At 38.3% G+C, this 11,380-nt stretch overlaps 1 protein-coding gene across 1 annotated transcript; it reads left to right on the top strand.

Annotated features, from left to right (window-relative positions):
* Positions 1-724: 724 nt before the first annotated feature.
* On the top strand, positions 725-6,756 carry LOC120268970 (pentatricopeptide repeat-containing protein At1g73710). Its single transcript, XM_039276247.1, has 4 exons — positions 725-2,918; positions 3,199-3,250; positions 4,083-4,196; positions 6,295-6,756. The coding sequence occupies exon 1, from the start codon at positions 808-810 to the stop codon at positions 2,869-2,871; it is 2,064 nt and encodes a 687-aa protein (XP_039132181.1). The 5' UTR covers positions 725-807; the 3' UTR covers positions 2,872-2,918; positions 3,199-3,250; positions 4,083-4,196; positions 6,295-6,756.
* Positions 6,757-11,380: the final 4,624 nt, after the last annotated feature.

Raw genomic sequence — 11,380 nt, 5'->3', positions numbered from 1 at the left:
CTGCATCCGCATTCTCCTGCATTTTTCTCCAGCTCCAAAAGAATCAAAATGGCCACTCTTCTTCACTGCCCCTGCTTTCATGGCGGACAAGTTCTCCATAAACCACCACTCCACTCCTCCCTCCCTTCCAAGCCCTCCTTCTTCTCCCCTTCCCACCACCATCACCATCACCATCACCATCACCATCACCATCCATTTCCCTCCTCCTCCTCCTCCTCCTCCTCCTCCACCACTCCTCACTCCCACCTGAATCCTTCCATTGATGCTCTCCCCTCCAACCTCTCCCCCAAAGACCAAACCCTCCTTCTCCGCTCCCAGCGCGACTGGCGCCGCGCCCTCCGCCTCTTCCACCACTTCAAATCCGACCCCCCACTACTCCCCCAACCCCATTCACTACAACGTCCTCCTCCGCTCCCTCGGCCGCGCCCGCCGCTGGGACGAGCTCCGCCTTTGCTGGCTCGACATGGCCCGTGACTCCCTTCTCCCCACCAACACCACCTACGCTACCCTCATCGACATCTACTCCAAGGCCGGTTTGCCCTCCCTTGCCCTCGCCTGGCTCAAGCACATGCGCTCCAGAGGCCTCTTCCCTGATGAAGTCACCATCAACACTTCCGTCCGCGTGTTGAAGGATTCTCGCCAGTTTGCCGCTGCTGAGATGCTTTTCAGTCAATGGTGCTCTGGTAAGATTGATTTGGATAGTTTAGGGGCTTGATTTTTGGGGAGTTAGGATTGAGCTCCATTTCTCCCAAGCAGTTCTTGCTCACTGAGCTGTTCAAGACTGGTGGCCGTGTTCCGGTTTCATCGATGATTGGGTCGGAAGAAGAAGGTGGTGGTTGTCAGAAGCCACGGCGTGCTGCTACATATAATACTCTTATTGATTTGTATGGCAAGGCTGGGAAGCTGGACAAGGCTTCTGAGGTTTTTGCCGAGATGTTGACAAATGGTGTTGCACCGGATGTGATCACTTTCAATACTATGATCGGTGTTTGTGGGACGAATGGCCGGTTAGGTGAAGCTGAAGCTTTGCTCGGTGAAATGGAACAGAGAGGAGTTCGCCCAGATGCAAAGACGTTCAATGTGTTCATGTCGATGTATGCGGCAACTGGGAATGTAGAAAAGGTGTTGAAGTATTATAGGAAGATTAGTTTGGCCGGTCTTCGACCGGATGTTGTGACACATAGGATAATTTTGCAGGTTTTGTGTGAGAGGAGGATGGTTAATGATGCAGAGAATGTGATTGATGAAATGCTTGATTCGGGTTTTCAAGTTGATGAGCAATCACTGCCAGTAGTTATGAAGATGTACATTGATGAGGGGCTCCTTGATGAGGCAAACATGTTTTTTGAAAAGCATTGCTCTGGTAGAGAGATTTCATCCAAGAACTATGCTGCTATTATGGATGCATATGCGGAGAAGGGTTTGTGGAAAGAAGCCGAGGTTGTCTTTTTTAGAAAGAGGGATGCAGAGCACAAGAAGGAGGTGGTGGAGTACAATGTGATGGTGAAGGCATATGGGAAGGCAAAGCTTTATGATAAGGCTCTTTCTTTGTTTGAGAGCATGAGAAGCTATGGCACTTGGCCTGATGAGTGCACTTTTAATTCAATCATTCAAATGCTTTCTAGTGGTGATCAGCCGGAGAAAGCAAGGGAGCTGTTGGACAGGATGAAAGTTGCGGGGTTTAAACCTAGATGTGAGACAGTGTCAGCTCTTATTGCATCTTATATCCATGCAGGATTAATATCTGAGGGAGTTAAGCTCTACCAAGACATGAAGAACTTGGATGTTCAGCCAAATGAAGTTGTGTATGGTTTGCTTATAGATGCATTTGCTGAATCTGGGGATACTGAAGAAGCCCTTCACTATTTTCACTTGATGGAAGAATCTGGATTTACTGCAAATCAGATTGTCCTTACTTCTCTCATAAAGGCTTATTCTAAGAATGGAAGCTGGGAAAGAGCTCAAGAGCTGTATGGGAAGATGAAGACTTTGGAAGGTGGTCCAGATATAATTGCTTCAAATTGTATGATCAATCATTTTGCTGGGCTAGGGATGGTAAGAGAAGCTAAATTGATCTTTGATGACTTGAGGAAAAAGGTTCAGGCTGATGATGTTTCATATTCTACGATGATGTATCTTTACAAAAGCATGGGCATGCTGGATGAGGCGACTAATTTGGCTCTGGAGATGAAGAGTTCTGGTTTGCTAACTGATTGTGCTTCGTATAATAATGCCTTGGCTACTTTTGCAGTGAATAGCAAGCTAAGAGATTGCGGGGAACTGGTACATCATATGCTAGCCAGAAAGATTTTGCCTGATCCTTCAACATTCAAAATTATTTTCACTTTATTGAAAAAGGGTGGGCTACCACCTGAGGCTGTCTCACAGTTAGAACTTGCATACACTGAGGGAAAACCTTATGCTCGGCAGATAGTAATAACGTCCTTGTTCTCCATTGTGGGATTACATCCATTTGCTCTAGAATCATGTAAAACCTTTGTTTCTGCTGAGGTAGGTCTTGATTTGTCGGCGTATAATGTTGCGATTCAGGCTTATGGAGCTGCAAATGAGGTTGAGAAAGCCTTAAATCTGTTCATGAGAATGCAAGATGAAGGACTGAAGCCAGACCTCATCACTTATATTAATTTAGCATGCTGCTATGGGAAAGCAGGGATGATTGAAGGACTAAAGCGCATCTATGGATTGTTAAAATATGGGGAGATTGAGCCAAATGAATCTCTATTTCGAGCTTTGATAAATGCTTATAATGACACTGGAAAACATGATCTTGCTGAAATAGTTGAGCAGGAAATGAGAATTAGTCCTCATGATGAGAACAGTAGTGGGTGTGAAACTGAAGATGAAGTATGAGCCTGCATTGATATGACGAGTTTATCTTCAGTATAAACTTAAATATGGTAATGGAAATTTTTCATTTATTGTTCATGTTTTGAAAGTCAGTCCAGCCCTAAAATTGTTTTCTCAAATGGCTCTGTTGAATGACATTCCGGACAAAATTGAAATTGAGCATGATAAAACTCAAGGCTTCTGTAAGGATAATTTTTCGATATATAAAAACATTGATATATGAATTAAGAAGGCATACTGATTCTCTTTGGTTATCTTTCTTGGACTTCATTTCACAATGCCTGATACTTCTGTTGACTGTTAAAATTATTTGACTTAATTTCATTCCAGTGCAGGCCTCTGTGAAATAGATGCCTTATGACACTTTGGCATTTTAAACAAGGTAATCATTTTTTTTTTATTGTTGCCTGTTATATTCTGGTTTTCACTTGAGCTCATAGACTGTATACACTGATGAATATATTTTTGTCCCTGATGCCTGCCTTCTTTTTCTTTTCTTTTTTCTCTAGACTGTATCATAATGTTGATTGTAGTGATTGTTTAGATGAGTTAAACTATAGAGCAATAAGCTTCATTCTCTTCCCTAATCTTATATAATTTATTTTAGCAGGATTTTCTTATGAGATACTAAGAGATGGGAACTTTTCGCCATTCCTCAAGGCATTTTCTGTAGGTTTTTTACTGCCAAGGATAAGAAATAAGGTGCATCAGAGAATCCACCCAGAAACATTTGGCTTTTAAATAAGATATCATCCACATCTTTAATAGTGGCACTGTGTTCTGCATTTGTTGTTTAATAAATCTGTCAGTGCAACTAGGATGGTGATGGAAAATAAAATTTATCCATAAGTGGTTTATAAAACAATCTGTCCTAAAAGTTTTTATTTTCCTTACCTCTTTTCCTTTAGTCCGAGTTCTTTTACATAAAAATTGTTCAGTGCTTGTATGGTTTGGCATTTTACAATATCTTTCTACATGTCTTTGAACCTGACACTAATTACATGTTTTTTTCTGTGTTAGTTCTGTTGGTCTCTTCTCACCTATTTACATGAAGAGTTTTGATGTTTTTAACTTCTCAGTCTGACAGTTTAACAAATCACCTTTCTGCCCCTAGGAAACGCACATTCATGAATTTGCCATACAGACTTGTCTGTCATCATCAATTCTATTTTGTTTTAACAAATATCTTGAGTTCTTCTTTCAATTTTATGCAGGTGCAGGTACCACTGAATACTGTTGATTACATGTGCCAGTCAGGTCTTAATTTACCAATTGAAACTCTTCACCCAATTTTATGTGCAACTGACCAGGGTGGTGAACTTAATATGGTATGCTATTCCACTCTTCATATATATATATATATATATTTTTTTTAGCTTTTAAATTTCATGATTGTTGCAATGATATTTATTTTATCGAAGTTCAATGTGCTGCCATCTTAAAATATACTTACAAAATTTGGACAAAAAATGTTATGCACATGAGAGGGAGCTAGTAAGATAATTATTAAGCCTGTCATGTCTCATGCCTGACATGTAAGATTGCAGAGAAGAGCTATGTAAGATTACAAATGGAGGATGGGGAAACGATCAAATGTCATGATCTATTTGAGCTCCTTTAATGGTTCTATTTCTATATAGGGTTTGATATCTTGAGATTCAAATTTAATTGAAATTGATAAAAAGTTTGTGCTTGATTGAAATCGAGCAACACATGTGGTTGGTGTGGCTTGCTTGTGTCACAAACAAGCTAAACTTGGAAGGAAATCAGCCTAAATTTAGGAATGATTCATTTTGTTGGAGAGTGTATTAGAAGTGTATATATTGTATCTGTAAGACATAAAAGAAATATGAAACTACAAACTAATAATCTAATAGTAGCAGTAGTAACTCATGCTCACAATCCACTCTAACACTCTAGAGTCCTCGCAGAGATCTTGATCCAAACTTGAGCAGTTATTTGGATTTTCTGGCTATAATAAGTTTGATCGTATCAGATCATGCTTCTTAGTTGGGATCATATACAGCCATATTATGTGTTGGAATTTAATATTTTTCATGTGAACGGATATTCTTTCTTTAGACATTTGCATGTATATTTACATGTTCATAATTCTTTGTTGTGCTTATATAATAGTCTTAAGTTACATAGTAGTAATGTAAATGTAATCTCCTGGCCTAGAATTCTCTTAACTTCACTATATTTAGATATGTAACTGTTTTCTGCGTGAGTTATGAGCTGACCTGAAATAATACAAAATATCTAGGAAAATATTTGTGCAATGGTTATGAAATGTATTGGTTTTGATGCCACCAAATTTATGTTCTTTTTGCTAAGTGTAATATCATGATGTTTCTTGACCCACTAATGATTATAGGAAGTTCATTTCAAGAATTCTTCCGCTGACCAGGTATATTTTAATCTGAAGCTTGAATATGGCTAGGTTTTGTATTAACTACTAAGATAATGTGACACTATCTTGTTCAATATGACATGCTCCATTTGTTTTGCCGCTGATTATAAATGAAAATTTGAAATCATATGCTATTTTCACCGCATCAGAATCTAAAACGATGCGTGTCATGGGCTGCAGATAAACTTCCCTATAACTTGCAATTGCTTTGAAACCAATCTATTTGTCAATTCTGAGTCTTTTATTTGGTCATGCACACTCATCATTTTAAACAGAGTGATGGCACAATGATGTCCAAAATATTGATAAAATTGCCCATGTCCCGTATCATAATGCATCCAATATCTTAAAATCTCACTACCATAATATATCTAAAGAAAATTGTGCCTCCAAAATTATAAGCAACAACATACAAATTCACCAACATGGGACATATTTCATGGCCTAAGATTAGCTCGTGCTCTTTAAATTTGAAGTGTTTGATAGTATTTCCTTACTGTAAATACAAATATCAAAGACTATGGTTGAAGGTATGTGTATCCAAATATATTCATTGGTGTCATAGTCATCCAGACATAATGCATGCAACTGCATACAGCCACTGACGTATGTTTACATATTTCATACCCTATTATTATCCGCATGCTATCAAGTGTCTGTAAGCTGCCCTGTAAGCTGCCTGCCCTGTGAATTTTCGTCATAAAATGTGGAAGAGATGTAGTGTTTGTATAGAGCATGTGCCCTGTGGAGTAAATAACATATCTACAGGTTTTGAATATGTTTAGTACAACTTACCTTTAAAGCAGATGAACAGCAATACGTCATTGATTAATTTAGCATCGGTTACTCATGTTCCACTTTAATTTGAAGCAATTTCACATCACTACAAAAAAAACTCTGATGATTATATGAGTTCATTTGTTTGTTGAAAAATTGCTCTCATTTCCCAAACAAGAACTATTCTGCTTGCTCCAATCTAAGATTCCTATTTGTCTGCGTTTGTTGTGCTATAGGCAAGAGTCAACAAAAGCTTTGAATTCAAAATCTAGAGGACAATTTTGAATTTGAAGACTTCAAGTCAAACAACATTCTTTGTGTAGTCATGTGCTCGATAGCTAAAAATAGTTGAAGTCGCATGTCGACTATGCCGTGCAAGAATGTTTCTACTAGTTTTTGGTGCTCGACACATCTGTCAGAAATCTGCAAATTGCTGCTGCTGAAGCATATCTGCTGAAAGCTTGGTTTTGTAAGGTAATGACTGATGGTTAAGACAAGATGTACTTAGCTTCATCCTACTTTTGAATTAGGCTTGTAATCTGGATAAATTATATAGGGTTTCTTTTAGTTTTGTTTGCCTATTTGTTGTTTCTATTGGTATTAGGTATTGATATTTTAGTGCCTTGGGATCTTTTTAGTGAAATACTTTTATGCGTGTCTCTGATGCTAAGCGTTATATCATGATGAGATATCTGTGTGTCCTCTGAGCATCGTCTTGTCCAAAATTGTATGGTGTTTTTTTTTCACCAAGATGAACGGCCTAGCCGCTAAGAAAGGCAGAGACGTGTACAAACCTCAGTGGAGCAAATAGGAGCGGGGCCGCGCACACATGGGCGCTAGGACCACCCACACACAATCTGACGCAGCGGGATATAGTTGAAGACTTGTTTAGTTTGAGAATGCCCAAGTCAACAACAAAATAACAAACCTAAACTCTGTTTAGTCTAAGAATACCCAGGGATTTAGAGGAAACACAAAAAAACCACTTTTATTTCATTAAATTCAACTACTCAACTTAGCCTAAGGGCTTACAATAAATAGACCAAAGAAAATCGATAAAATAACCTTAAAAAGGAGACAAATCGAAAGTTTGCCAAAAAACGGCATTTTTTCAATTTACAGCAAGAAAATAAAGTACTTAACAAAATAAAGCTAATGCTCAAAAATGTGTATAAATATGAGATTTGTAGCCAAAGATATAATCAAATCAAATCTTTTCTAAAACGGTAAAATCCTTCTTTTTGAGGCAAAGATGATGGAATTAGGCCAAACACCAGCATGACTCACAAGCAATGTTAGTGACTTGTGCTCGTTGACCTGTTTTCCATCAAGTAGGACCATTAAATACCAAAATTCCACCGCTTGAAAATTTACCAAAATACCCCTATTAGGCCATGTCACATTTGTCCAGAAAGGCACAGGCTTGCTCCTCAATACACCCCGCATCATTCCCCCTATGTTGAACAGAATTTGCCCTCGAATTCGCCCTTGATTTGGAAGGTCCGTACAAATATGATGTTGAATATCACATAATGGTGGTAACTCATCAGGTAGTTCTTCTGGAAACACATCCTTGAACTCATCCATAATTGGCTTTGCAATCTTTGTAATCGCTTCTTCAGCGGCAACTCCTTTCCCTATCAGTGCGAAGACCACATCTGACTTTAGTATCTCCTCCTCGAACCTTGCCAAGGTAAGTAGATTGGTGTTGTCCCTAGCTAGGCTTGCTTGGGTTGTGTCCCTGTTAGGTAGTAAAACAATCTTTACTCCATCCTTAGTAAATCTGTAAGTGTTAGTTCTTCCATTATGCACAACACCCCGATCGTATTGCCAAGGTCTCCCAAGCAGCAAATGACACGTATCCATAGCAACCACATCACACCAAATTGTGTCTTTGTAATTTAATCCAATAGAAAAGGAGATCAAAGCACGCTGAGACACGGTCACCTCGCCTTCGTTCTTGAGCCATGCAAGCTTGTAAGGCCTAGGATGCTCCTCAGTCACGATTCCCAATTTTTGAATGACTGTGGCAGACACAATGTTCTCACAGCTCCCTGCATCAATCACAAAGCGACATACCTTGCCAGAGATAGTACAGGTAGACTGAAAGATGTTCGTCCGTAACCAATCTTCCTCAGTGACCCGTGGCGTTAGGCAAGATCGCCTAACAACCAATGCAGTACCCACATCTCCTCCGATAACTTCCTCATTATCGGGTTGCTCTTTTACTTCTACCTCTTCATCTTCCTCTTCAAACTCTGCTGCTTCAATGAGAAGGACCTTCTTGCCAGCGGACTTCTTGCATTCAGATAGCCTATGACCCGATTCTCCATAGCCAAAACACCGAAACGTGCCGCTGCTTGCTTTTCTGGGTTGGATAGGCGCTCGCCCACTACTCGCTTCAGCATGACTCATGCCATTAGGGGAATTGCTGTTGCTAGCACCATTGCTATGCATCCCAGAAATACTAGGATTACGCCTTTCTTGCTTCTCCACCTGTAGCGCCCTCCGATGAGCTGCAGAAACAGAAACATGATCAAACATGTTAACAGTATCCTGAATTTGCATCCTCAACCCTCCAATATAGCGCGCCACCAACTGATCCTCCGTCTCCTGGATCTCGATCCGGGCCACAAGTTGGTAAAACACTGTGGTGTAATCATCAACCGACTTGGTACCCTGCCTCAAGTTTTGTAGCCTTTGATACATCAGTCTCTGGAAGTTATAAGGAAGGAATTGTGTGCGCAAATGTTTCTTCATCTTCTCCCAGGTACAGATCTTCAGCTTTCCTAACCGGTTCCGAGTCAACTTCAGTTGTTGCCATCATGCCGTGGCTCTATTCCGAAGCCTAGTAGCCACCAAAGGCACGCGCTTGTCTTCTGCCACGCCTTTGAATTCCAAGATCTCCTCCACAATCATTAACCAATCGAGGAACTCCTCTGGTTGTAGGCCTCCATGGAATTCAGGAATCTCGGTGCGCATCCCGGTCTCCCATCGCCTCTGATCGTACTCCGTAGGGCCTCTTCTGTATTGAGTTACCTCTTTACCAGAACCAACATTAGTTTGGGTAACGTTTGGTACCTGGTTATTCATCATCGCCGCTATCCTTTGGGTCATCACCTCCATTATTCCCTCAAGTCGTTGATCTATCAATTGCACCAACCTCTGCTCTATTTGATTCATCTGGTCACGCTCATAAACGTCTTGAAGGTTCTGCTCACGCCTAGGTGCCATGTCTCCTCCAAGGTCGAACGAAGCTCTGGTACCAACTGACGCAGCGGGGGTAAGGTTGAAGACTTGTTTAGTCTGAGAATGCCCAAGTCAACAACAAAATAACAAACCTAAACCCTGTTTAGTCTAAGAATACCCAGGGATTTAGAGGAAACACAAAGAAAACACTTTTATTTCATTAAAATCAACTACTCAACTTAGCCTAAGGGCTTACAATAAATAGACCAAAGAAAATCGATAAAATAACCTTAAAAAGGAGACAAATCGAAAGTTTGCCAAAAAACGGCATTTTTTCAATTTACAGCAAGAAAATAAATTACTTAACAAAATAAAGCTAATGCTCAAAAAGGTGTATAAATCTGAGATTTGTAGCCAAAGATATAATCAAATCAAATCTTTTCTAAAATGGTAAAATCCTTCTTTTTGAGGCAAAGATGATGGAATTAGGCCAAACACCGACATGACTCACAAGCAATGCTAGTGACTTGTGCTCGTTGACCCGTTTTCCATCAAGGAGGACCATTAAATACCAAAATTCCACCGCTTGAAAATTTACCAAAATACCCCTGTTAGGCCATGTCACATTTGTTCAGAAAGGCACAGGCTTGCTCCTCAATACGCCCCGCATCACAATCACTACTCACACTCCCAGAAATACGCCCTCACCCAAGATTCGAACTCTCACAACTTGTGAAGTTTCTATTAGGGACTCGGCTACCAATAGATCACTTGGTCATTGGTCAAAATTGTATGGTGTTAATGTCACGCAACTTTGAGTTATTGGGTGCGTATGGAGGGTCTAAACTTCTACAGTTTATATGAGATTTGAACTCTCATCATTTTTCTCTTTCAAAAGATTTTGAATAGTGTTGTTAGCCATCCAAACAAGATGACTTTGGTTATAGTCACAAATAAAGTTATTTTTGTAAAAATATATTTACTCTGTTTGCTTTTCTTTTAGGTATGAAGATTAATTAGTTAGTTTATAAAGTGTTAACTTCTATTTAACTCAGGCTTGTAAAAAGTGATTATTGGAAAAACACGAACAAGCGGGTTTTTTTAAAAGAAAATATCTTGAGGGTTTTTGAAAAGCAATTCTACAGCGGAAAGAGTATTTGTTTATAATTAAATATAATAAAAAAATCAAATAAATGAAAAAAATCAATAATTAAAAAAATTTTAATTCAATAAATTCAAAAGAATTACTGTAATAATGCATGCGCATGCTCAAATAAATATTAATCTAAACATGTAGAGATACAAACCATAAATTAATAAACAATTGGATTATTTGAAAAGATGCAGGTTACTTGATGCTTTATCTGGTTCAGTTCTTGTCAAGGTGATCTAAGCTTTTATTTTAATTTCCCAATCATTTGCGTTTTTTTCTTTTTTTAAACCTTCTCCAGATATTTTTTTATTTTTAATTTTATTGTTATATGTTTTTTAAAAATTTGCACAACTTCAAAAAAATAATTTGAAGATACTATAGCGATAGCCCTAACTCATTAAAAGTATTTAACTCCTATACAAAAAGGCGAGAGTTTAACTTTTTCTCAATACATGATCGAGATACTAACGTAAAGATTTGACCCCTATCAAAAAAAGTGAGTTTAACTTTTTCTCAATACATGATTGCATAATATTCTGTTCCTGTTTGTTATAAAAAATAAAAAAAATTATTCAAGCTTTTTTAAAACATTATAAGTTTTCAAATTATTTAAATGAATGTGGTTTTAAGTTTTTAAATTGTTTACATAAATGCGCATGGTTGATTTTCTTTAGGGAATTGCGCAAATGGTATAAAAACCGTAAATAGAATACACCGTTTTTAATTAAAATTTAGAAAATGGTAAATTATATACCTGTTTTATATTAAATTATAAAAAATGGTATACTATTTACTGTTTTCATTCACTTAATTTGACATAACATTTGCATTGGAATTCCTAGAGTTCCTTTTATTATACGTCAATATACTAGGGGGTAATGATAGATGAAGAATTATATTTAAGTATGCAATTTCGAAATAAAAGATGATGCAGTTACAAGCTTTAAGCATTACTATTTCTGAAAATTGGTGGAAGATAA

This window comes from Dioscorea cayenensis, chromosome 9, assembly GCF_009730915.1.
Source record: "Dioscorea cayenensis subsp. rotundata cultivar TDr96_F1 chromosome 9, TDr96_F1_v2_PseudoChromosome.rev07_lg8_w22 25.fasta, whole genome shotgun sequence".
In the NCBI taxonomy this organism is placed as follows: domain Eukaryota; kingdom Viridiplantae; phylum Streptophyta; class Magnoliopsida; order Dioscoreales; family Dioscoreaceae; genus Dioscorea; species Dioscorea cayenensis.
This window is presented reverse-complemented; position numbering and strand designations above follow the sequence as displayed.